Source organism: Colossoma macropomum, unplaced genomic scaffold, assembly GCF_904425465.1.
Source record: "Colossoma macropomum unplaced genomic scaffold, Colossoma_macropomum, whole genome shotgun sequence".
In the NCBI taxonomy this organism is placed as follows: Eukaryota; Metazoa; Chordata; class Actinopteri; order Characiformes; family Serrasalmidae; genus Colossoma; species Colossoma macropomum.
This window is the reverse complement of record NW_023494790.1, coordinates 19,098,768-19,126,190: the sequence shown is the minus strand read 5'-3', so window position 1 is coordinate 19,126,190 and position 27,423 is coordinate 19,098,768. Positions and strand designations below refer to the sequence as shown.

Sequence of the window (27,423 nt, the reverse complement as noted above, 5' to 3'; positions counted from 1 at the left end):
AACAACTAAATCAACTCCAGTTTTTTCCACTAAATCAATTTCAGTTTTTTTCTCATAACAATACAATTTTTTTTTTTATTTGTTTAACAACGTGGATATTCAAATAGCAAAAATGGCAAACCTACTTAAATCCTCAGGCTTATTACATCTTCAGGCTTATTACTCAGTAGCCACACAACTACAATGCAATTTGCTGAGTTACGTTTTAGACGTTTACAAAGGTTTGGACCTGCAGCGGGTCCAGTCCATATAAAGGGGTAAAATGCCCATCCCTAACATGAAGATGAAACGCAGTTGTTCAGAGCCGCCTACAAAATGCTAAATGAGTGAATAAGAACCCTCAGCCAGGATGAATGTCCAGATTAAGCCTGCGGAGCTGGAGTGCTCTGAGCCCATCAAAGAGGTGCTGAGGAGGGCTTGTATGCCAGGAGAGACCTGCCTCCCTCCTTCAGCTATTACAGCTTACCAACAGAGCCCATCTCCTCTGATTACAAGTGGGACAGAGGGGGAGAGACAAAGACGGGGGGGGGGCAGTTCTGCAGAGCATGTGTGAGGATGAGTTTTGCAATCCACTTTAAGGAACCCCCACGTGTCATTCTGCAGCTCTTTTCAGGGTCAGTCAGTCTATTAATGACACCATATTAACCTGGCTCCCCTCTCTTCAGCCCCACGCAGTCACTGGCACCTTTTCCTCGCACGCGTTTAGTGTCAGGACTCCAACAGGGTAAGGGGCACTTTATTTATATTCTTGGCTTTAAGTAGTTCCTCTGAACATAATATAATGCCTTGATACTACACTCTCAGAAAAAAGTTTCTAAACTGCCACTTGTGTGTCACTGGAGTGGTTCTTTCAAGGGTATGTCTTTAGTACCTTTACTTGGGGAATGTAACTGTATCATTTTTCACTACATTTACATTTTTCCTTTTTTTCCCCACACACCCTGTCTTGTCTCCAACCTTTTTATTTTATTGTTCTGTTTTAAAACAGAAGGTTATTAAAAGGTACAAATACGTACATTGCTCCAGGGAAAAAAATATTTAAGGAACACAGTTGAACCTTAAAACCGTTGTTGTATCCTTAAGCGTACATTCACACTGTTTGTACCCTGATGAACGAAAAATATACATTCTTTTCTGACAGTATGAATGCACTTTGAGCAGTACATGCCACTCAGGCTGGGTTCCAGAAAGCTAGTAATGTCCATAGTTGTTTTGAATAATAACAGCTACAGAACATCAATTTGCCATCACTTTTTCCTGATATGAGCACAGGAGCTGCCAAGAATAACAGTAAGAATCTACGGTCAAAGCTAAAAGGCTCTGGAAAAGTACCGGTAATGATGAAAAACAACAAACAGCAGGACAGTTCCGCACTGAAGGACATTTACAGAGCAGTACAGGGAAACTAAGCTCAGTCAAACCATAAAAGCACAATACAACCTGTAAATGCACTTGGTGCAACTGTCAGCGTTTCCCTGGCCTGGAGCGAGGCTAAATCATGCCTGCTGAAAGCCGTTTTTGTTTGCAGTGCTATTCCTTGCTCCAGCTCTGGGTCTATTCAAACACCGGACCTATAAAACTCACCACACACTATTTGGTCAGACTCTTCTTTCGGCCGTTGCTGGCCCAATTTGCGACAGGGAATTATTACCTGTCCGAAATATGCCAGGCCACAACAACATGGCCACTGAGCAGAGACCATGAGAACAGTGCACAGATTAAGGGGACAGAAGAGGGCTTTCAAAGCCCCCAGCCATAATTAGATTGTTAATGAACTTCTTTGATCTGGCCACAGAGATGACCCCCACAGTTGCAGTGACGGTGCACTGTCCAGCAGAGGTCTCTTTCTGCTCCAGGCTATTGACTATTGCCTGGCTCAAGGTGAAAGCAATTTGAATCCGCTGCCAGGAACAGAAAGACAGCAGAAACCGAATACAGAAGACTCAGTAAGGCCGCTTTGTTGTCCACAAAGGAGGGAATTTGCCACGTTATCAGGTAAAGTTCGTGCTGAGTCCAGATGAATGCACCCCTTTGTTTTATCCTCAAGGCACTGCCGTACGCCCCTTTCTCTCTCTCACACTCGGTCACTCATTCTCATGTCTCTCATTCTTTCTTTCTCAGGTCAAAGTTTTCTAATCCACCTGTTTGTAAGAGGACTTCTTTTGCTGGTGGACACAGGAAATGTGATGTATGATGGGATGATTACAGTCCAGACTTTGACACAGCTTTTTGCTGACTTATTTCTCTCAGAAGGCTCTCAAAGTTTTGGTTGGGCCAATGCCTACAATCACATGAGATCACATTGCAAGCTGAGTATTAACAGATCTGGACTATTTCATGTGAAACATTAGACAATATTTCAATGTATGGATGATTACATCAATAACACAGCTCACCTTAAACTTTCATACGGAACAGAGAATGTTTGAGTGATGTTCAGTGCACATCTCCTCTCACACAGAGGATAGCCTCTCTCTTCCTCTCTCTATCTCCATGTCCATCAGCACTGATGCCACCTCATGAGAGGAGGAAAAAAGAAAACAAACAATGGCTCTGACCTTGTCTCTGGATTACCATGACGATGAGGCCTCCCTATAAACCATTCCCCCCTCTGTGTGTGTTCGTCTGAGTGTGTGAGAGTGAGAAAGAGAGAGGGAGGGGGCACAATAGTCCTACAGAGGACTCCAGTTAACAGCCCAGAGAAACAACAGAATATACGTCCCACGCAACACTGAAAAGCCATCATCACTCTCTTTAGTGCTGCCAGCCATGTTACATGAAACAGCCTACAAGTCTGAGTATTTATGGGTATCGAACCAATATCAGCAGAAAATCCTGTAACAAATCTAGCATGAAATAGTAAAACACTCACACTGTGCGATGTGGTGTGGTTTGCTATGTACTTCTTCCTGTGGGGTAGCAGAGTGTCTGAGTAGTTTTAGCATGACAGCTTACTTTAAGATACCCATCTTAAGTGAAGTGCTGTACAAAAGTCAGAGACCATCCTTCATTTAAGTTCTAGTGAAAACATCTATTAAGTACAAGTTACTAATTTTTCAGGAGATATTTCTGAGGAGATTAGATATAAGTCTGCTTGCATAAGGAGGGGGGATTTGAAAGGACAATAAAAAAAGGAGTTTCTAAGACTAGAGTTCATAAAATGATTAAAAGATACAGAGACACTGGGACTCCCAACAACCGTAGACCTAAAGACCTGGTAGACTATCAAAACTGTCCCCTTCAGATAAACGGTACTTGCGCTTTCACCTTTGAGAGACAAGATTAAGCTCCACTCTCGCTTCAGAGCCCAGACCCCAAACATCATTACTTGGATCGTAACATGCAGAAAATTTAACACACATCTGAGACTGAACTTTGGAGGTCTGGAAAAATATCTCTGCAGATTTCTCTGAAAAACTGAAAGTGAGTCCCCTGAAAAGATTGGACGCTGTAATAAAGGCAAAGGGTGGACAATCTACATACTACAATCTACAAAACTGACATTATATCGTCACTGTCCAATGAAAACCACGTATCTCCATTTTTGTTGAATTTTCATTTTCTACATAATTTCAACACACCATCCTTTACGTTCTGTGAAAATTTCATGATGATTGACCAATAGAAATGCTCCAAAATCAACTTACATTGAAAGGTAAGAGTGTTTTTGCCTTCTCCTATAAAGTTAGTATTTTGGAGATACTTGTTTTTCGTTGGACAGCAACGTTATGCAGTTGTCAAGGCTTCTATGTAATTTTCTATTATATATGTTTTCTGCTTTTTTTTACTGACACTGAATAATAAATAACTTGTATTTAGTGGCTGTTTTAACCCATTAATGTCCTCACCAAAAAAAAAGCAATGTATTTTTTTTTGTATTTTTTATTTGTTTGAGGCAATAATAAAAACAATTGGTGTTTTTTTGTTTTGTTTTTTTGACCCCATAATTTTTAAAATATTCACATATCTACCAAACGGTAGTTGAGCAGAACATTAAAGGGTTAACTGGAAATTAAAAAAAAAGAAAGGTGGTCTCTGACTTCTGTACAGTACTATAGCTTGTTCTGAAGCTTAGAAGTTTTTAAAGAAACATATTAGACTGGTATTGCCTGATGCTCAAGGTTTTAATATCAGAATCGGAAAAAATCATGGTATTGTGCCATCTTTAGTTATAACTATTATATACGTCTGTAAGACACTTTTCCCCTAGCTGTAATGAAAATACAGAAGTCCTACTATTGGGTTTTGATCTAGATGAAGGAAATCAGTTTGGGTATAATTCTGTCTCGTACCTATCTTGTACCTGCACTCAGTGGCCACTTTATCAGAAACACCTACCATACTTTTGCACTGTACAGTACTCTGCAGATTTACAATACCACACTATATTAAAAAACCTTGGTAAAGCTGCTGTGCCTGATACAGTTGTGGTCTTGTGGTGGTCCTTTTCCTTTGATGGTCACATTGGGACTGACATTTTGCACAGAAATAGACTGGATACAGTCAGTAATTGTAAATCTACAAAGTGCAGCTCCATTGTATGTCTACCTCATAAACTAGTAAACCAGCATAACTGAAATGTTTACAAGGTCAGTATAGAACCGTCAGGGTTTCAAATTGGACAGTTTCAATATGTTCATTTATGGTATCAGGTAGACGAAGCGGCATAACAGCCAGAATGATTTCCTTCATTTAGATTATAACCCAATAGCAAGACCCTCTATCTTTTCGCTACAACTAGCAGAATAGTGTCTTACCCAAAGACGTAGCAACAGAGTGCAATAGTTATAGACTGTATATTGTATCTGCAGGCTGCAGTGGCTGGCAGCAGTAAAGAGAGTGAAAGGTGTCTGATGTTGTGTGGGACACATATTCCATTGTTTATTCAATGTATTTAGGATATCGTTCTCACACAATACAATAACACAACCTGATGAACAGCTCAGAAAATATGTGATGTATTCTAAGACAGGAGACGCTGACAATGGTATTACATTATAAAGTCAAAGTGTCCCTGCACTGTGTACATACAACGAATTGTCTGTGTTACATTTATAGTACAGGTGAGCGTTGAGTGTTGTTCTGGATGTCTCTTTGTGCTGCTATAGAATTGACAACCTCAAGTGACCGTTTCCATCCGTCTCTAAATATAGCTTCTTTAGGCAAGACGACAGCATCATCTCAGCTTACTCACCAAGGCCAAGAGGCTATGACCCCACACTCAGACACAAGCATGCACACTCTCTCTCGTGAACCAAACCTTGCCTGTGTGGCATTACACATTCATGATGCATATCAATGAGGGAACTTAGTACCTTGCCTATATACAGCACCTCTGCTTTTTCTTCTCTATCAACATTATGATTAGCAGTTAAATACACTATCAAAGATCTGCATAAAGGCAAATATATTTGTAAACATTATAGAAAGCATTCATATACAGTACTGTGCAAAAGTGAGAGACCACCCTTCAAGGATTTTGTTTCCAGTCAAAACAGCCATTAGGAAGATGGTGGGACTGCCAACAACCTTAAAAGACCTGGTAGACCACCAAAACTGTCACCATCAAACACGACGTTTTTATTTTTGAGAGAGAGGAGAAAATCAAGCTCCACTCTCGCTTCAGATCTGAAAAAATCCACAGGTGTTTCTGTCCATCCTACCAGTGTAAGAAGACAGCCCAACGCTATGAGTCTGAATAAATGTGTAGCTGTCATGAAGCTCTTACTGAGAAAAAGAAATAGACAAAAAAAAAGAGGAAAAGGTGCACTAGAACACCAAAAGTGGACATCTGAGAGGTGGAGTAAGGTTTTATGTACTTTTCAGGATGGTTTGTATCACAAAAAGCAGGAAATGCAACCAGCTTATAAGGCTGAACTTTGAACCATGGAAAAATGTCCCTACAGATTTCTTCGAAAAACTGAAAGCAAGGCTCCTGAAAAGAATGGAAGCTAATGGTTGACACATTAAATACTGAAAATGTGATATTATATTTAGCTGTTCAGGCATCTGGCATCATTTTCTATATAAGTTTTCTGCTTTTTTTCTGACACTGGAAAACAAATAACAGGTTGTTCTAACTAGAAACTTACTAGAAAGTGACTTTTGCACAGTGTATTTTAATGTAAGCCTGAATAATTTTTTTTATTATGATCTGCAAATCACAAGCATAAGCATAAGACACTGCCTACAACAACAGGTAAACCACCTTTGTAAACTGACTTAATCCAATTATGAAGACTAAAAGATGAAAGCCATAGGATGAGTAGCATGTTATGAAAAGCTAAGGCATGACAGCATCCCACTGAGAAATCATATGGGAAAACCATAAGAGACTCTGTGACTCAGAGTCAATGTACAGGCAGGTCCAAACAAGCTGGGGAATGCCCCAATTATTATTTTTATTATTATGTAATATTCATCATCAGGATCACCGTTCCTAAAGCAATTCCGTTCTTGTATGATGCTAATACTGATCCTATATCTCCACATTTGTGTTGTCAAGTTGTATATTGGTTTTCTACCACACACTTCAAACTAGTGACCTGAAATCAACTACAAAACAAAGTTAAGTGAAGGAGAAGATTCTGGAAAAGTTGTGGCAGCGTCAGCAGCAGGTGAGCTGGGGTGGTGGAGCTGAGCAGGTGGTTGCAGTCTAAGCCCTCCAAAGCCCCAGAGCTGAGCTCAGACTCAGGGGGCTTACGCCCTCAGCCGTCTGCCTCTAGAGAGAAAGAGCAGAGTGTGCCGCCTCTAAATGAAACTAATCTGTCTCAGCCTACCTGAAGATGGAAAGGCCATATGGCGTGTGCCACCCAAACTAAGTGATGAAGGTGCTGTTTTGGTCAGTCAGCGAATCTGACAAATTGCTTTTGATTAAAGAGGTGGGATGAGGTTGAGGTTTAGTTAATGTGAGGATGGGGGTGGAGTGTTTCTTTTCATAAACTGCTGTGCATGAGCATGCATGTGCATTGGGTAGTTCATATATAAATATAGCAAATTTGAAAAAAAAAAATTTTGAATTAATCATGAGAGTTCTCTTACGTGACTTTGAAGCCATTATTGTGACTACTTCTTGTACTATATTGAGAGCATTTAATTAACGGTTATATTGAGAACAACTAATAAGCTGTGTGATATGTTGTGGCACATATCAGTGTGTATGTGTGTGTTACTCTATGACATTGCTAACTGCATAAACACCATGTGTTAAACCATGGGACCACTTGTTGAGTCCTCTCTATCCTCTCCATTCATGTGCGCGGCTGCACAAACACAATACAAAGCATATAAGCCCTTGGATGTGTGTGCTGCTAATCACTACCAGCACAACCTGTTTGCTCTGTGGAGCCTAAGCCCTCTGATGTAAACAAACTGTCCCATCACCAGCCACTGTAGATGACAACATTAGGAAATCTAATTAGAAATAAATCTAATTAGAATTAAGCATCCTGTTGATTTGCCACATATATACAGTGTATCCTACACTGGATGATACACAAACAAACAACAAACCACTTCACAACAAAATGCTTGTTTATGACACAAGTTCATATGTGATTACAGCTAAGCATGCTTGGTAATACTAATAATACAAAATTAAAATACAACTGTTTAAAATCACCAGATTACTCTGAAACTCAAACTTTCTTCAATTATGTTGATGAAATATATTTCTGTGGATGAAAAAATTGGATTTTCTTGTGTGAGCAAATCAACATTTATAACAGTTTTTATTGTGTTTAAAAGCTATTTTTTAGAGTTTAACACTTTCAGCACACCTTTCTCTGTGGAGAGGCATTAATTGTTTTCACAGCTGGGGCTTCTCACCTCTCCACTATCGCCCCTCATTGCTCGCTAGCAGCTCAACACAGAGTCACAACCTTCACAAAAACAGAGAGACAACAGTGTCCTAGATAATCAGAGTTACAAAGTAAATATTTTACTTGATTATATGTATTAAAAATATCTGAGTTGATTTCCATTCCACTGATGGAATGGCCATTATGGGAAACTGCTGTATTTATTTATTTACTGCACATTTTCTTAGTAAACACAGGGACAATCATGGTGCTATTTTACCAGCTTATAACTGGAGCTTCAATTAATAGGAATATCGTTGTATGCAAAAGTTTGAGTTTATTTTCTGAATTTTTGCTGAACATGCTGGAAAAAATGAATCAAAAAAATGTGAAATTGTAAAACTTACGGCACATTTTATATTTTATGTTTTATTTTTTTTTCAACATGTCAAAACTCAACAAATAAATAAAGTGTCCACTAAAATTTGCAGGAAGTCAAATTTAAGTCCCTGTAGATGATGTGTTAACTTATTATCATTTAGAAAATCAATAAAACATGTCATTTGGCCAGGGTGCCCAAACATTTGCATACGACTGAATATTGGTTTCCAGCCCTGGTCCTGAGGAGCCCCTGCCCTGCTCACTGTAGTGTTTAACCTACTCACACGCCCACTTCAACTAGGGCTTATTATCCCCTTAAAATCCCAGGCTTATTACATACTAAGGCTTACTAAACTGGCTCATCTATTCTGTGGTTATAGAAGTGTGTAATAAAACTTCAGGCTGATGTAAGGGGTTAATTAGCTTATTCGTTTGATCACGTGTTGGAGAAAACATCAAAATGTGCAGGGCAGGGTACAGTAGAACCAGAGCTGAGAAAATGCTGCATGTATTCCCTCTAAAAAAAGTACTGTATGGCACTGTCTAACCATAAGATCAGAAATAACATAGCAACAGGATTTACGCATGAGCAATTACTTTCACAGCATCATCATAATCACCACTGTCATCATCAGCTGCAATAGTGGAACAGGTCTAAGTGATTACACCAATATGAATGGGCTAAGTCTCAGAGCACAGCTTAATAATATCTCAGACCCAAGAGACCCAGAGTAGCTAACCCTGCCCTCCTCATTCCACTAACACAGGCAAAAATCCGCACTGACCACCAATAAGCATCATGGCCCAAGACAATAAGACACTGGAGACACTTTACACAGCCTGTGTTCATGTGTTAAAAGCACCAGTTCTAGTCTTCAAATAGCCTCACACAGCCTGCTAAACAGCTGGACTGTGGGTTTATTCTTTTCTGAGAATTGTACTCAATCTTGTGCTGTTTTACAGTGTGAGCTTCGGGATCAACATAACTTTCAGAATATCAATATGTATCACTCTGCCACTCCTTGAGTTGTGTTGGTCCTTGTACTGACTGCATGTTCTCAGAAAAGAATAAACGTTCTCAACTGGCCAAGTCAATCTTGCAACCTGAATTCCACTAATATATTTAGTTCACTTAATAAAGAAAAAACTGAATGCAAACTTCCCCTGAAACAGTCTGTGGAGATGCAGACCTCAGGAAGTCATTGATTGCAATGAGCACATAATCAATCAGCAATGTAGTGCTGGAACACAGCAAAACAACCAAACTTCTACAACCGTCTAATTATTTACGGAGAGAATGGTGTATTATATCTGTTCATTAGTGGCCCACTCATACTGCCTAGAAGCCTCCTTCATTCTGCTCACTTAGCATGCACATCACTGAATTCATTAAGTTGTTATAAGGCAGTCAAGAACATGATGCAGCACCTATCTACTGTGGCGCTACAACACATATATGACAATGAAATACAGCATAAAAGAGAATTTGCCCACGAAAAATAACCCATCACTAGCCCTTCACTTCAGCAGAATATACACTGCCATCAGAAGCTCTCATACTCAGCAACATGTGAATGTAGCGCCACAGTAGATAAGTGCTGCGTCATGTTCTTGACTGCCTTATAACAACTTAATGAATTCAGTGATGTGCATGCTAAGTGAGCAGAATGAAGGAGGCTTCTAGGCAGTATGAGTGGGCCACTAATGAACAGATATAATACACCATTCTCTCCGTAAATAATTAGACGGTTGTAGAAGTTTGGTTGTTTTGCTGTGTTCCAGCACTACGTTGCTGATTGATTATGTACTTATTGCAATCAATGACTTCCTGAGGTCTGCATCTCCACAGACTGTTTCAGGGGAAGTTTGCATTCAGTTTTTTCTTTACTAAGTGAACTAAACATATTAGTGGAATTCAGGTTGCAAGACTGACTTGGCCAGTTGAGAACATTCCAATTTTTGGCCTTGAAAAACTCTATCGTCACTTTAGCAGCATGTTTCACAACACTGTCCTATTGCAGGTTGAAGTGACCCCCAAAGATTTTTAGGGGAGTCCGAGCACTTAATATTTATGATACTCCAATAGACTTCAGAATCCGTCCTGTTACATCATCAATAAAGTCAAATGAGTTAGATTTACTGGAAGCCATACACATCTGTCCCAACATGTTTCATGTGTCATTCTTCATCTCATTTACTGAAAATTGTACCAGAACGTTTTACCTACTTTTCAGCAAACTGTAACCTGGCCTTTCAGTCCTTAATGTTCACCAGTGGTTTGCATCCTGTGGTGACCTCATGCTGGTGCATTCTTCTCTGTATGGTGGTCTTGAACACATCCATGCCTACATCCTAAGTAGTTCTCTTGCTCTGTTCAACATTCTTGATTAAAAGAGCTCCTTGGTCATCCACTACTGTGATCTGACATGCTCTTCCAGGTTGTTTGCTACTGCTAAGCTCACCAGTACGTTGATGCTGACCAGTTGATTTTGATGCCTAATGCTTTGTCTATGTCTGCCTGCATCACTGGCACTGACATTGGCATTGAGAGGCAACAGTGACACCCACATATTAAAGATACATCTAGAGTGAACCCTTAACCTTTTGTTAGCTCTCTTGTACATGCCCTAGTGATTCAATGACACCCAGCTGGCCAAGAAACACCTAACCATTACATATGGTATCCAAATATAAACAGTTGACGGAAATTTCGAAAAATGTTTTGTTATGTACTGTTTCTTATACATGATGTACACATGAAAAGAACCAAATACTATCTATTTATCTCTCACACCTGCATGATGAAGTCAAACTCTCACCTGGTCGTCCACTCTGTGGGCCACTATTGTGGCCGCTTCCTCCAGTTCTACATCGCTCAGAGGCCGGATTCGCAAGGCCACCTGAGAAACAGGCAAGCACAGAGACAGCCTTCTTCAGAACAGGGGGATAAAGGTACCAATTCCTGGACTATTTTTTAAGACCCAAGTAACTAAGCTACACCTAGACAAAATAACTCGGAAGAAATACTGAAGCACATCTCAAAAGCATGAATATTATTTGAGCATCACACTGAAATATGCCGTTCTGAGCTGATTAATGAGTCATGATGAGTAATTTACTTCCTGCGTAGGAGCAATCTACTTTTGAGGGCATGATCCAAAAGCGAGCCACTTTTGAAGGGTTGCCTGCTTTGGGCTACCCTGCTTTAAAAACCAATCATTCTGCTACCAGGCCAGTAGAGTGCCCAGGTGGGGTGCTCATTTAGTTAGCCTACACTACCTCAGCATTGTAACTACCAGTTCAAAGGCACTGCTATGACTGATGGCTGCTCCAGTTCAAGGCTGCTACACAGGAAGAAGAGCAAGGGAACTGGAACTGGCCATGTGAATTATTCAGCTCTGAGAAAAAATATCACTGTAAATCCAGCACTAAATTCTCCGGCTACAAAGATAAAACCCATGGTGGTCAAACTTACTTTTGACTTTTCAGAATAAGACAGATGAGAAAACAGAGTAGAGAAAAAAAAGCTTCCATGTGGATTTACAATAACCTACAAAGTGAGTGACTTTGATGTTGGCAAACTTTTCAGAAGAACATACTATAAATCTTTTAACTATGACAAAGACTACATAGTCGAACTTAACAGTTATTACTAAGACTTACATAATTACCTTGTAATACACATGGTTGGGATATAACAGAATACAATTATTGGGAATACATATTCAGAATACAAAAATGAAGTGTCTGTATTCAGTCCATTTTGTAAAGGCAGTATTAAGAATACAGTTACTTTTAATAATTTGAGAATACTTTTAGAATACTTACATCACTAAAATAAAAAAACATACAACCTTCAAAAAAACACCATCAGTGCTTGTTCATCAGCTATTTTAGAACTGGCGCACAGCATGTAGCAAACATGCTCATTAGACAAATTCTAAAATTCAATTAATGGCTTCTTTACACTGATCCTGCTAAAGCCTGAGTGGACTGATAAATCAATATGACGATTAGTTACTACTCTCAGTGTTACTGAGCTCTGCTAAAGCCTGAGTGGACTGATAAATCAATGTGATGATCAGTTATTAATCTCAGTGTTACTGAGCTCTGCTAAAGCCTGAGTGGACTGATAAATCAATGGGCTTCATTCACCAACCGTTTTTAAGAAGATATTTCTTTTTAAAACCCACTTCTGCAGTTTTCACAAAGAACCTGACAGTCACCAGTGTTTTCTTATTTGGGATTTGTTCTTAAGTAAGAACAGAATCCACACACACTCAAGAGCACAAAGGTGCAAATAATTATGTGGTTTAAGAAAAAGTCATGAATCTGACAATTTGACTTTTTCTTAGGACCTTTCTCAAGAAAAGAAATAAGAAAAAGCTTATTGGTGATATTGGTGAATGAGACCTAATGTGTTTCTCCCATGTGCCTTATCTGTATGTATTCAGAATGTATTCTAAGTACATTCTGAATACGTTACTTTGTAACGTGTTGTAACGGAAGACATTACTGAATACATTTAGGACAGTGTATTCAGTATTTAGCCATTACTAATTTTTCTAAGTATTTTGCCCAACCCTCGTAATACTATGTAGGAAATAACAAACGTTAAATTGAGCAAAACAGTTACGTCATCTGAGGAAAACTTACACTCATGACAAGCTAGGCTATTCGTCTATAGAAGCAGTTACTCACTGTAAGCTGGTGGTCCTTGGATTCTCCGGTATCCTTCATGACAGACAGAAACTCGCTAATATCTGCGAACTAGTATGTTTAAGTCTTACGGGAACGTCACGCTAAATGTTCTCGGCAGTGTCACCATGGCTCACACGGCGCTCCGCCGACACGCCAAAAATTCTACCGTTACCAGCCAAACGGAGCAGATGCGTTTGTAGTCTGAGTAAAATGCCGTTCAGAGAGTACAGACTAATGCCCTCTAAGTCTAAGAAGAAGCTCCATGAACCTGACCGCTCTCCTCAGCGTCCTCCATTCGCCGTGAGTAGCTGTGTGTTGTGTCCTGTCCCCTTAGAGATCAGCGGTAAAGTGTAAGCCTGCCAAACGCTGTTCTCCGCCATTCTCATATAGACGAGGCGTCATTTAAAGGTGGCTGGGTCCTATCGAGTCCCAGGTAGCGTTGTTTTGTTTTTATCCCGCCCGTATTCCGACAAGCCCCGCCCTTCTGCGCTAGGGTTGGCTAGAAGGATACGGTCACCTGCGCTAGGATTGGCTAACTACCAATAGAGTGTATTTGTGTCTGCGTCCCAAATCGCATTCTACCGCACTAAATAGTATGTTAAGCACAGTACATCGTCATTAGTCCATTCATTAGTGTAGTAGTGCAGTATCTGGTTTTGATGCAGCCTTTTCTCTCACCCGTATTCCGACACTCTCCTCCCAGGAGGCGGAGTTTTCCGGAATGCGGGTGGGGAAAAAATAACAGGTACTCGACGACGACTTCGTGGTTTCGGCTCCACCTGCTGGATACCGGCTTTAATGACGCGGGGGCTGCACTGCTGCACTCTGCGCAGCATAGTGGTTTTTAACTGCTCTGATACGCCTGGGTCATATCATTAGCTAATTATCAACCTCCCTCGCTGACCTTTTTATTTATTATTAAATTAGGCGTTAGAATTTTAGAAAAAAGGGGTGCGCTTAGGTGCTGCAGTAAGAGATTCTGAGCACAATAGTAAGAAATAGAAAAATACATTAACCCTCAAAAAGATCCAGATTGTCTCAAGCATCACAGAGGTTATACTGGAAATTCAGTGTTTTTTCTGTTGACAGCGTTATTAATTGTTTGTCTTAGTCAAACGCCTCATAGTTATAAAAAAATATCAAAGCAGAGTCAAAGCACTCTGTAATATGTTAATGTGTTATATGTTAATGAGACATCACTGTTCTTTGTTCCGGAAAAAACGTTTGAAGGAAACAATTAGTTTCTTTGGAGAACATATAGAGCTAAAGGCCTACAAAATTGATTTAGTTTTTGTCAATTTGAATTCATACTGTAGATTCAAATGTGGCATGCAGAAATGAAAAAATCATAAATTTGTTAGAAATTTAGTAATACTACATTAATAATGGACTGAAAAGATTCATTTTATGAAATATGGCACAGGTTGACATAAATCTTTCAAAACATTAACCTCTTATGGACTCAAACCAGTTGATTTAGGCTGAAATATTGTTCTTAGTGTTTATCTGTTTGTGTTTACAGTATTTATATCCAGTAAATATTTCAGCTCCACTCAGTCATTTTGTGAGCAGTTAAACTCAATGTTAAAGATGCAATTTAGAGCAAACGCACAAAATTCATTATTAAAAAAACTATTTGGAGTTCTAAAATTTTGCATTGTTGAATGAATTAAATTTTTTGCTTTAATTTTTTCAACGAAATCTATGACACAACCAGACAAGCCGTAGATGAGTTGCCGTAGAATGACCACGCTGAAGAGTATGAACCCTAATTGCAGTATGTTAGATGTTCACTGATGTAGAAAGGTACTCATCAAGGAGAAGAGTTGGTGGCTGCTGGCTAACATCAAGCCTAACAACTCCACTTACCTGTTCGAAAACAACTGTAATGTGTGGTCTCCTGAGATTCACTGCTTTAATAACGATTGTCACAGTTTACTTACTTTTAGTAATAATAATGATATAATATGTTTTTTTTCTTTCCATGTAAATCAAAACATTGTGTAAAGTGCTGGTTATTTCAATTAATTGTATTGGCACCTGCATCAGATTTTATTGGCATTTATTAGGAAACACAAATGTGACAAATTCTGCAGAAAGCATATTTGGATAAAGATGCAAACTGAACCTGAATGCAGCAGTGTTGAGGTTTTTCAATTCAGTTTTGTCAGTACAGCTAAAGAGTTGAAATTCAAACTGTAATTCACTTGTGATGATATATGTTTGTGTGAAATTTTCAAATAATAAATTTACCCTTTGAACTGAAGGCACCTCCTGAACTGATCCTGAATTAATGCTAGAATGCTGCTGCAGACAAACCAGAATGTATAGAAGAAAAAAATGTGCAAAACACAATTTTCATTTTTGAAACAGCAGTTTCAACTGTGCCTTAGTAAACATAAATAACTGTGCAAGCTCTGCAGTTGATTTTTGAGGCAAGTGAGAGCTCCGGTGTACAAAATGTTTCTTCTCTTTGTCTCTAAGAACGCGGCGTGGCTGAGAGGAGGCGAGGTTGTGCAGGTGCAGCTTCTTCTCACGACTCCTTCTCCTCACACACACCCTTCTCCTGAGGAACAAAAGACAGAGCAGCTTAGAAAAATCGAACAATACTTGACTGACCATAAATTCAGCCGTTGTACAACATGACTGACACGCAATGGCACTATTCTGGTTCCTGACTACTCTAGTTACTGTGTTGTGCTGTAAATATTTGCTGATCAAAACTTGTGTTTTGCAGTAATTGCAGAGGTTCTTATGCAACCAAATGCACACAGCTGGTCTTCAACAAACAGTCCACATAAAACACCATGTAAAGACTAAGTGGGGTTTACTGATTTTTTCTCCTTGTGTCTTACACAATGCCTTTACGTGAGAGGTCAGCACATGGTACTATACATAGGGAACAGGAGGCTTATCTTAATGGAGCAGTGGACCAAAAGAGGGTGCAATCTGTTAAAGCTAAACAAACCCCTGCGTGTACATTTGACAGGTTACCATGGCAGCAGAGGCGAGATGGTGACAGGTGTACCATCGAACAAAACCTATCCACTATTCTTAAAGGAATTACAATCCTCTATCCATGAGATATCATAGTTCCTGGCTAGGAAACTATTTAAGTGATCAGTATTTTGCAGAATAGCCTATGATGCTTATTTGACAATGTGTCACCTGATCTTTATTTCTTCTTGACTTCATGGTAATTACCTAACGTGCGAAAGGGGGCTGGACAATATGGCAAAAATGATCATATCATATTAATTTCATACTTTATATGTATCCCACTGTTCCGAGTGTACCAAATGTACAATGTACTGAAACACTATCAAATACTGTCAAAATACTGAGCAGGGGAATTTTATCAATTATTCAAACGTTCTGCCTAAATAAACTGTTGAGATGTAAACAAAGTCAATCAGAGTTGTTTGATGAGAAATTGTTCAGTGTAGAGAAGCTGACAGACTCTTATTTCTTTACAGTCCTGGTGACTGGAACCAGGGGTCACAATGTTTATAATGCAAATACAGACATTTTATTTACTATCCAAAATCAACAGTGAACATATACAGGTTTTCTGAGGTTTTAAACTGTGGATTAATAGTGGATTATCTGAAAAAAAAGTTTTTTTGGGGTTCTTTTCCACCATGAATGGATTTAAAATATTGTGGCAAAATTTATTTTTCTCAAAACTGTCTAGGTCTGTCAGAATCGTGAAATTTTAGCTGACGATTAACTGCCATATATTGTAATTGAAATGTACAATTGAATTACTTTACAAAAGTACAAGTCTAAATATATGCGATTTGCTATTTTACGTCCTTGCTATTGATACTTAGTTGCTCCCAACTAATGACAGACACAGCTTGAGCTCAAATAAACAAACATTATGCACCACTGCCGTCTAAAGGTGTTATGGACAAACATCAAATAAACAAACATTACCCATTACTGCCCTTTAAAAGTGTCATAACACTTTTGTAGTCAGAATTTTTGTTTTTGTAAGATCCATATCGTGTTACAATTAAAGTGTTTTCTACTTTCTTTCCATGTATTTGCCTCAACCAAACTAATGAAAACACCTAACTAATATAAACATATGATTGTGTAGGATAACAACTGTGGAAAGTAATGGCAATCAGCTAAGGTAATCACTATTAGCTCAAATAATTGTGTTTAGGCAATTATGTAATAATTGTGACAGGCCTAAAACCACTGTAAAACAATGTCTTAGTCATCAGGCAGCCTATTTTAACCATCTTATGTAATGACTGTCTGTAGGAGAGGCACTAAATATTTCAGAAATCTAGTTCCCATCACCTCCACTGTAAACAATTCTGACTAAGTTTCTCTACAATGGATTTCATACCAAACTGCTCTAAATCATATTGGTTACTTAACCATCTTAAACATGTATGCAGAAATTTAGATTTCTAAAACCTCTTCTCTTTTTGAAGTAACATGCAGTTGTAGAAGTATTGATGACACCCAAGATACATTCTTAGAAATAATGATTCCTTAATGGTTCTTGGCCTGGACATGTTGTTCTAGGAAAAACATTCAATTGGTATAAAACCTTTACATTATGCTGAAGTTCTTTAAACTGTAAAAAAGTTCTTCACAGATCTGACTTACATTTTTTTCTTCAAAGAATCATCAGCTGAAAGGTTCTTTAAGGAACCAAGGAGCCATTTCTCAAAACTTTTTTAGCACCTTTATTTTAAAGAGTGTATGTCTGAGAAAAGCTTATCATGTTACATGAAATCATTTTTTAAACAAATGAAGACATTTTCATTAAGTTAACAGAGCTGGATTTGCTTTTATACCCCTTGTGCACTTACTTAACATTCCCCGTTCCTGACCTTATCTAGCTCTTTCTCTTTTTTCTCATCTTTCCCTCTATTCTTCATCTCTGCCTCCATCATCTCGTAGAACTCTTTCTCTACGCGGGCCACCAGCTCCTCAGAACTCTCCTCTCCCTCTCCCTCTTTGGCCTCGTCCTCTTTGCTCTGCTCCGAGCGGCTGCGCTCCTTAAGTCGCATCTCTCTATGACGAGCCTCCAGAATCTTCTCCCGCTTTGTCTCCCGTTCAAACATCTGACATCACAAACAAACACATACACTAACACATTTATACCTTGCCTCTGCATATTGGAATTGAAATTAAACAATGAATATGGGCTAAAAGTGCAGACTCTCAGTTTTTATTTGAGGCTATTTACATCCATATCTTGTGAACAGTGCAGGAATTACAACTATCTTCATACACTGCCAGCCTCCCTGCCTCTTTTTTTAATACATTTCATCTTTTGCAGTCAATCCTTTCTTGAAGTCTGGAACCCACAGACATCACCAGACACTGGGTTTCTTCAGTTCCTGCTGCTTCTTGGGGCATTTTACCATGAGTTTTGCTTTGAGTAAGTGAAATGCATTGATTGAAGTCAGATGATTGACCTGACCGTTGCAGAACAATCAACTTCTTTGCGTTAAAAAAGTCTTGGGTTGCTTTCACAGTATACTTCGGGCCATTGTTCACTTCTGGCACTTCCCATCATTCTGGTACAAACATCAAGTGTTTGTTTCATCTGTCCACAAGACGTTGTCCAGAACTGTTCAGGCTTTTTTTTTATGTTTTTCTGTCAAACTCTGATCTGGTTTTCGTGTTTTTGAGGTTTACCAGTGTTTTATATCTGGTGGTAAATGCTCTGTGTTTGCTCTGGTGAAGTCCTGATGGTTGACTCTGACACATATAGGCCTACCTTCTAGAGCCCATACGTCAAACACAAGGCCCAACACAATCATATCTGGCCCAATTTCAAGTATTTCTGTAATATTTCAATGTCTACTACAAGCGCCTATATTTCACTGCTGAAGTTTGTGCATATTTTGAATAAACAAACGGTCAGTTCAGTTTATAGCAAAATGTTAATTAAAAATAAAACAAAGGCGTTCTCTGACCCATGGATTTGTTGAAATTTTTTAGTATGGCCCTTTTAGCAGTTGAGTTTGATACCCCTGTTCTAGGTACTCCTGATCTGGCCAATGTACCAGGAAAGAATTCTGTTGTCTGGCACAGTTGTCTTCTGGGCCTTCTGGTGTTCCCGAACTCACTAGTGCAGTGTTTCTTGCACCCAAATTCAGCCACTCTCTGATGTTTTTTTTTTTCAGCCTAATGATGCGTAGCGTCACTTCCAGCTCTTTGGACTTCAACAGCAACAGATTCCAAATGTAAATGCCACACTTGCAATCAACTCGAGACCTTTTTATATACTAACTTCTAAGTATTAAATGATGGAATAAAACACATTTTGCAGGCTGAACAAGCTGAACAGGTAATTGTCCAACTACGTTTGAACCCCTAGAAATGGGGGGCTATGTATGAAAATGGCTGTAATTCCTACACTGTTCACTTTACACCAGCTGCCCTTTACATTCTGTAAACATTTTATGATGAAATGATTTTTCACATTTTTTAAAGTCAGATATTTAGAATGTTCTTTCCTTCGCTTAAAAAGTTTCAGAGATACAAGGTTTTCTTTACACCGATGGTACATACTTTTTTTAAACTGTTGACTGTTGATCCTGAAGTTGTATTTATTTGTGTATTTGTGTGTGTGTCTCACCATTGCAGCCAGCGCTTTCTCATTTTTCTGCAGCGTGCAAAGGCCTGAGGATATCTCCAACAGCGTGGCAGTGCCCAGCTGTGAGCCGCAGGCCAGAAAACGCCCATTATCCTGCACCCGTATGCTGTACAGAGCCTCATCACACACCTAACATAACCAAAGCAAACTTATTTAACATCCAATCCAATACTTCAGAATTGGTCCTGGAGTAGCCCTGTTTTCTTAGCTTCCAACATGCCTGATCCAACTGATTAACAGCTCATAAACAACTCCTTACTGAAAATGTTCAGGACAGGAAATACTCTGGGACCAGAATTAGGAATCTGTGGTTTACTGAATAAGACAACAGTAATATTAGTGAAAAATCTCATAGAACTTAATAACATAACCACAGAATACACAAATTTCGAATAATGTTAATATGCAAAGAATTGTTTAATACACCTTTGGATTAGGAGGACTTATAGGACTTATATAGGAGCGTACTTTTAGACTGAGTGTGGGGTCGTTCTGCTTGAACAGGAAGTCCCATACATCTAACGTGCCGTCCATTTTGACAGTAAAGAAGACAGAAGGTCTAACAGGGCTCCAACATCCATCTGACAGGGAGGCCGTGTGGTATCTGCAAACATAGACACAGAAACAGAAACACATGATTTGTTCCAAATAGACTGAAATCTGTAACATTTCAGTTACACATGTAGTTGCTTGCTACACTTGTGTATTATGTCTGTCCAAAACATTACTATTTATAAACGATTTCAAATCAATTAATCTGTAATCTACCATAGAAAACAGGAAGCATGGCAGTAAACTGTTATTTAGCCTGGATACAGAATATGGCAATAATAATAAATAATATCCTGTCAAAAATAATATCCTTATAGATAATATTTTAGATGCACTTTAATTTAGATTAGATAGCAAGCAAACAGAAAAAATGTTATACAACGTTTTGGTGAGATACATATAAATATATATATCTTTAAAGAACCTCAGACATCTTTGAAGGACCACATACAACAGGTTCTCCATCATAGAGAAGAACCATTTAACCATGCATAAAACCATTTAGAAACATGTATGCATTTAAATTATTATTTACATTGTCATGGGTCTACACAAAACCATTGCCCTTTACTGAAGAACATTTGAAGAACCACCTTTTAAGGATAATTGGCTTTGCTGGTTTACTTTTGGAACTACACTCTGCAGGACCCCAACACTCAGCAGTTTGATTAGTACTTTATATCCTTACTTGGTCCACATGATGGAAGATTCTCTAATGTCCTCAGACCAGATGCGGGCTGTCCAGTCAGCCACGGTCAGAAAGTTCTTGGGGAAGAAGGGGTTCCTCTGAAGGGCATAGATGGGCCCATGATGGCCACTGTATGTGCATACTATCTTCTCAGCCGGAGTTTTTGCTTTACGGTTACATGAGACCACCAGCCCCTGTTCAGTCCCAACCATGAACTTTGTGGGCTGGTAAAGAAAAGTGAAGCCTTTAGGGTTCAATTCATAGTGCCTTAACCTGAAAAAGAAAAAATCAATTGTTCTGATCCTGAGGTGTTTTCTTACCATGGTGGTTTCAAACTCCAGTGAAATGGCCCCCAGTGCATTTTCCAGTTTCCCCTCCTTGGTAGGGTCCAGCACCAGTCTTTCTGTGGGCTCGCTCATTTTCCGAATGTCCCACCACAGCACCTGATACAATATACAACATCTACAACTTCTTTTGGAAATGTATGAGTAATGCTTTCACTGTTAGTCAATTAAGAAAGTAAGAAACAATATTCATGTTTATCAAAATATAAACATGTTACGTATGAGTAGGCTTTAGCTAAATAATGATTTAAGTTTAACTATTGTAGGTTTTAGCTAAATAATGATTTAAGTTTAACTACTGTTAAAAGCATGTACTGAAAATCAAAAACACGTTTACAGGAGAGGAGAGTGCAATCACTTCCCACATTACAGTTCTCTGTCCTGTACACTGACCTGACCATCCGTGGAAGCTGAGAAGAAGTCTGTGCCTGTCTTTGACTGCAGCCAGATGACCTTATAGACTGGGTCTCTATGGCTGTGCTCAATGGTGGACATCTCAACTGGCTGGCTGCCTTTCCGTGTATCCCAGTAGGCTGCAAAGATGCCAGACACTCAGTTATGCTTTGAGACACACATTTGTATTTAGGATTGAAGACCGGGAGAGTGTTCTAAAGTTTAAACACACTCAGGACAAACTAGAGATCTGAATATAAAGAAGTTTAGCAAGTTATTCTTTTTTTTGCAGAAAAACTCGTTTGATACATTTCTATCATAATTATACCATAATTATACTTGACTGTGAGAACAGAAGCCATTTAGACACACTTAGATAGAAAAAAGCTACATTTTACAAACTATTTTAGAACATGTGACACACCAAACCTCAATTAGCTTTGCACCGGAATGTGTCCTTTAGCATTTCTGTGCTTGACAGGCACTGTCCTTCAAGTCCCTCACATATCTGATGCCATTTAATGAGCTTGCACAAGTAATGCCCTTTTATACTAATTGCTGACAGAAAGAAGAACATTTTCCATTAACTGCTATTCTCTGAGAAGTGAGAGTGCTTAAGACACACAGGGCAGCCGAGAAAAAGTCACATAAGGCATCACAATTAAGATAAGTAAACTAAAGTTGCCAGTGGTACGCCCAGCCATTAAGTAATGGATATGCCAGTGAGGAGGAAGCAGTCTCTCGGATATGATAAAAACAAAAAGACTTCTTGCACAGTAAATAGGTGATAGTTTCTGTCTACCTATTTGTCCATTGTAGCTTCCTCCAACTAGAATGTGTGAGTCTTTGGAGTTATATTCCAGACAAACAAGTGGAGAGACAGGTTTCAGGGTCATCTCAGGTTTATTGGGGTTTTCTGTATGAGACAATACAAAAAGAAGAGCATAAAAACATCACCTGCATGTTAAAATGTACAAAATTAACTGATACAATTTTTAGAGCTTGATTATGTTAGGCAGAGTAAACAGGGATGGAAGTTATGCATACTGCGGTACTGAAACTAATCAGTTTGTTTTGTTTTGATGTATGCATGTACAGGCCCATATCACAAAAAAAAACCACTTTACTCAAATATTATATTTTTTTTTAATATATAAGCGTTTCATATACTATGTTAACACTCAAAATGTACTGTTCACTCCCTAGTCAATGCAGTCAATATATATAGAAACTCACCTGCAAAAACAGCCCATTTTGAATTTATTGTTTTGGTGATGTTGAAAAAACAGTTCAATTATATGTATGGCTATTCAGCCTACAGCAGTTTAGCCCCACCCATCCATACTGAAGTTATAAGGAGTGTTTCAACCTGGACTGCTTTTTGAATGAGGCACAATACAGAGCAGCCATTTGAAACAGTATGTCAGTCTTCAAAGCACAACAACAAAAACAACCTGTTTAATTCTAACGAATAAAGAGATGTTGGAAAATAGTACATAAGACCACACAAGTGTTTTAAGAGGCCCACAAAGGAAAAAATAAAATGCAAGAAACAAGTAGAAAAAATTGAAATACATGCCAATGTCCCAGATGTAGGAATCATAACTCATGTCTTTGGTGACTTTCTGGAACTCCAGAGAGGAATAAGCCACAGCCAGCTTATGACTACCATCAGGGTGCCAAGACAGGCTGGTGGCAGTGCGTTTCACCTCATTAGGGTCTCTGAATGTAGACAAGATCAGAAGAAAAATAGAGGATTACCTGCTCTTTAAATCATACCTCTCATGTTGTACAACTCACCTGGGATCTACCCAGATTAGCTTATCTCTATTAGCACTATTCTTTCAATTATAAAGTTGTCAAATTTGTCAGAAGGGTCACCTGAACACATTGATGGTTTTGGCAGAGGGCTGTTCCTCTGTCTCCTCCACTACTTCCTCCTCCTCAAAGTACTCCTGATAGATATCAATGGCATTGTTTTGTCTGATGCAATGCTCCATGTGCTACAGTAAAGAGAAACACAGGCCTGAGATGGAGAAATCCCAGGAAACCGATCAGTTCCACTTTCATACACAGTACTGAGCAAAATCAGAGACCACCCTTCATTCATCTAATTTCCAGTCAAAATGGCGATTAAGTACAAGTTATTAATTTTTCGCATTAGGAAAAAAACAGAGAATATATATTTAAATGAAGTTACAATAACAGAAAAACAACTAAATATGTCAATGTTTCAGAATTTAGTGTCCACTTTTTGCTTTTATTACAGATTCCATTCACTTCAGGAAACTTACTTTCAGTTTTTCAAAGAAATCTGCAGGGATATTTTTCCACACCTGTACAGTTCAGTCTTAGATGTTGGGTGTATTTTCTACTTCACATGATCCAAGTAATCGCAAACATTCCAGTTTTGGAAATTCCTGTTTTTTTAACTCATTTCCTTTTTTGACTTTCCCCTTTCTCATTGAATTGGATTATCTTATATCTAACCTCTCTGCAAATATCTTCTAAAAAAAGTAGTAACCTGTACTTAATCATTGTTTTAACTGGGAATTAAATAAATGGAAATTGGCCTTTTGCCAAGTACAATAGTTCTGACTTTCTTTCCAAGAGCATATTTCAAGCACTTAAATTAACACGTAAAGCAGGGGTGTCAAACTCAACCACTAAAAGGGCCATAAAAGGGCCAGAGAACGCCCATGTTTTTATTGCATTTTAACTAACATTTTGCTAAAACCTGAACTGGTCATTGTTTATTCAAAATACATCAAATTGTCAACAGTAAAATACAGGCACTTGAAAGAGACCTTGAAATATGACATGAATACTAGAAATACTCAAAATTTAAATGTCCCCAGGAGCTCGGTCTTTTAAACCTGCCTATTTGCTTGAACTAGACACTTGGCATCTTTTCTTTGCTACAAGTTCATTCATTTTTTGGCTCAGTTTCTGAGCTGCTGAGCTAACATTAGGTGTTTATGTTGGTTGAACTGCAGCTGAAATGCAGCTAGTGTGTTTGGTGATATGACTGGGTGGAACTGTGTAGAATAGACAGTGTAACCACTGTCCCATAGATTGTTGTTGGGGTACGAGAATCTGTAGTGCAGTGCATTGTAAATCGGGCTAATATTAATCATCATCATCATGATCATAATCATCTTTAACCACTTAGTCCAGATAGGGTCACAGTGGGCTAATATTAATAGAAAATGAAAATACTTCTGCGGGCCGGATAGGATTGTGTTGTGGGCCTGATGTGGCCCACGGGCCTTGTGTCTGACACATTAAAGGGTTCAATTTAGTCTCACATTCTGATAATTTTCTATTATTCTCCCAGTCTTAAAATTATTTTGAACCCACTACTTTGAGCTTTAAGCATTAATAATTAATAGACAATTAATAATTAATTAAATAGACCTGAAATTAAGGTGTACATGGTAAATACAGTGATGTGTGCTTGTGTGTTTGTGTTGGTCTTTGCTAAGGCACTCACACTCCCCAGCTGCATAATAGTGTTCACATAGTTCTCATCCTTCTCCACTTTCTTCCTAAAGCGAATGGTCTGTTCCATTTCCTGGGGGTTGATATCCTTTGGCCACCCACCTTCCACATGGTTTATCCCACATGTCTCATACTCAATGCGCTCTGTGTTCACCTAAAAAGGATTACAACTGTGCATTAGATAAGCAGCTGATAAAACTGCCATTGCCCCAGGTTCAATTAGCATCTCAGAGTGGGAGTGCTAATCTAGGATCTGCTCTTCAATCCATGTGGAATCCTTCCTATAGAGCTTGAGCTCTCAAATCTATGTTGTGGACTTGTGAGGGACTGGTATGGTATAATGATGCTATGAATGGTGCTCTGAATGATGTTTTTATACTAACCTCATGCTCAGACATTTCCTGTGTGCACTGTATGGGCACATCGCAGGGATCCCTGTCTATGAAGTTGGCAGCCAGAGAGGGGTCAGGCAGAATGTCCACATGCAGCTCAGCCGGCCTGTCTGAGAAGTTACACTGGCGGCCAAACTCACTCCGCTTCTTAGTGTACACATACACAATCTCCATGATGTGGTCTACAAGGCAAAGTTCATTAAAGTTGGATGGATTTTAAGATTTTATTATCAGTAACGGGAATTCCACCACTTTTTCTGCATTAAAAGGTGCAGACTAAGTAATTTAGAGCAGTTTGATGTAAAATGCTGTTTTACACTAACTTTCCAAGTAATATTTATTCACAGTGGTGATGATAAGAACCAGACGTCCAAAGAGTTTAATGCCCCCAAAATAGGTAAAACCTTTTGTCTGAAATACATTTTTAAAACATATTCATAGAGGAGTAGTACATGTAGGGCTCTGTTAGGCAAAATAGTACCCAAAGTTCTATACAGAACTAATGCTTCTAAATCTAAAAAACCTTCTAAAGAACCATTGCCTTTACTATGGTTCTTGAAGAAGTGTTGGTTTATTGGTCATTTTAGATAGTAAATAAAATAATATAAAATATATTTGTGCTGTAAACACTGTGATCCTTGGTTTCTATCACTACCACTGCAAAGAAATCTACAATGCACCATGTCATATCAAATCACTCAGACTTTGTTTACATCTTTATCATTGAATTATGCAGAAACGTTAAAACACGTGTGGAATTTTCCTTAAAGTGTTTCACGAAGCAAATGTGTGGAGTAAGCTTATCAAAACCTAGTATGCTAATTTAAGTTACTAAAAAAATAAGTTTAAAAACACAGAGCGCCGGATTATTTGTTGCAAAGCAGACGGGAATACGACTTCTCCAGGCTTCAAACAGCGACCGTTGTTTTAAAGGATTTCCGAAATGATCTAGAAAACTAATGCTAACGGTACTGCAGAAGCTACACGCATTCTGCCATTACTGTTAGCTAGCGAGCTAACCTAGCCAACTGACATTACACATCTGATGCTGTAAGTTAGCATTATGTTAGCTAGCTATCACTAAGTAGGTTCAGTGAGCTTACCACACTGTGAGCAGGACTTGTAATGGTTCTCAATCCACTGAAGGAATAAAGTCTATGCTGTGAAACACTTACCTCAATTTCTAACACTGAAAACTCTTTTTCTAGTTTGAGGTTTTCTCGAGTTCTTGCTGCTGCCTCATATCGGACTCATGAGTTTACCGTATCACAGCAACAGACCCCGCCCCCAACCGGACATCACTGAAGCCTGCAAACACAACAGAGCACATCGCCTGAAATGAAAACGGTTTTACAGCTCAACTGACTTTTAGAGCTAAATAGTAAAGTATTTAATAAAAATCACTTAAAATAATTTATATAATAGGTATAAGACACCAGACGTCTGTCTGTCTGTCTGTCTGTCTCCAGTGTGGTTGAATATATTAACAGGTTGAAGCTTCAAATCGACAATGCAGTTTTTAAAAGTACAACACACCTATCTATCGGTCTGTCTGTCTATCTGTCTGTCTGTCTATCTGTCTCCGGTGTGGTTGAATATATTAACAGGTTAAATGTGGCTACTGTTGGTTTGTTTTGGTTTAGCTCTATTTAACTGGGCTGTTCTAGTTTTAGAGTAAAACTTGGGATCAACATCAGCTGAATTCAATCAGAACTACAAACATTATAAATGTGCTGTGTAGTTTTTACTGGACTATCTGGTAAAGTGCACCTATGATTATCTGTCACTGAGGTATGGAAATCTTACTAGCAGTTGTTAAGTCGATGAACTTTACCCCTCGTTACCAGTGTGAAAAAATGAACACTAGACAGCAACAGTAGATGGGGCTCTAACACTGGTGACCTAACACCTGTCGGAACAGCACCTGACATTTTGCACATTTTATTATTGAATTTAAATTCGATAATGTGATCATTTTAGTCTTTCAGCATTTAAGCAAATGCCCTCTTTCAGTGTCTGCTTTTCTCTCTTGAACCCC

General features: G+C 38.7%; 2 protein-coding genes across 4 annotated transcripts in view; both read right to left on the bottom strand.

The window, feature by feature from the left end:
* Positions 1–13,290, bottom strand: part of kif19 (kinesin family member 19) — a 58,243-nt gene extending 44,953 nt beyond the window's left edge. Inside the window, exons 1-2 of the mRNA XM_036572465.1 lie at positions 12,882–13,290; positions 11,000–11,080 (exon numbers count right to left, since the gene is read on the bottom strand). Of these exons, the coding sequence (XP_036428358.1) occupies positions 11,000–11,080; positions 12,882–12,920 (120 nt within the window). The 5' untranslated portion in view covers positions 12,921–13,290. The remainder of the gene's footprint in view (positions 1–10,999; positions 11,081–12,881) is intronic.
* Positions 13,291–15,063: 1,773 nt separating this feature from the next.
* On the bottom strand, positions 15,064–26,671 carry dnai2b (dynein, axonemal, intermediate chain 2b). 3 transcript variants are annotated; one of them, XM_036571709.1, is made up of 13 exons: positions 26,561–26,671; positions 25,377–25,567; positions 24,986–25,147; positions 23,374–23,495; positions 23,072–23,214; positions 22,295–22,408; positions 21,493–21,632; positions 21,076–21,198; positions 20,756–20,979; positions 19,984–20,119; positions 19,498–19,644; positions 17,717–17,971; positions 15,064–15,447 (listed from the first exon to the last, which is right to left on the bottom strand). In XM_036571709.1, the coding sequence occupies exons 2-12, from the start codon at positions 25,557–25,559 to the stop codon at positions 17,717–17,719; spliced, it is 1,749 nt and encodes a 582-aa protein (XP_036427602.1). In that variant the 5' UTR covers positions 25,560–25,567; positions 26,561–26,671; the 3' UTR covers positions 15,064–15,447. The 3 variants fall into 3 exon arrangements, with proteins under 3 accessions (XP_036427602.1, XP_036427601.1, XP_036427603.1); XM_036571708.1 differs by having other exon boundaries at positions 17,738–17,971; XM_036571710.1 differs by lacking the exons at positions 25,377–25,567; positions 26,561–26,671 and having other exon boundaries at positions 17,738–17,971; positions 23,374–23,518; positions 24,986–25,079.
* Positions 26,672–27,423: the final 752 nt, after the last annotated feature.

Excerpts from the sequence above, each read along its gene's own strand:
- dnai2b (XM_036571708.1), bottom strand. The coding sequence starts at position 25,559 with ATGGAGATTGTGTATGTGTACACTAAGAAGCGGAGTGAGTTTGGCCGC. Across the intron at positions 25,148-25,376 it reads AGGAAATGTCTGAGCATGAG|GTGAACACAGAGCGCATTGA; the intron begins GTTAGTATAAAA and ends AATCCTTTTTAG. Across the intron at positions 17,972-19,497 it reads AGAAAGCGCTGGCTGCAATG|ATGTTTGAACGGGAGACAAA; the intron begins GTGAGACACACA and ends TTGTGATGTCAG.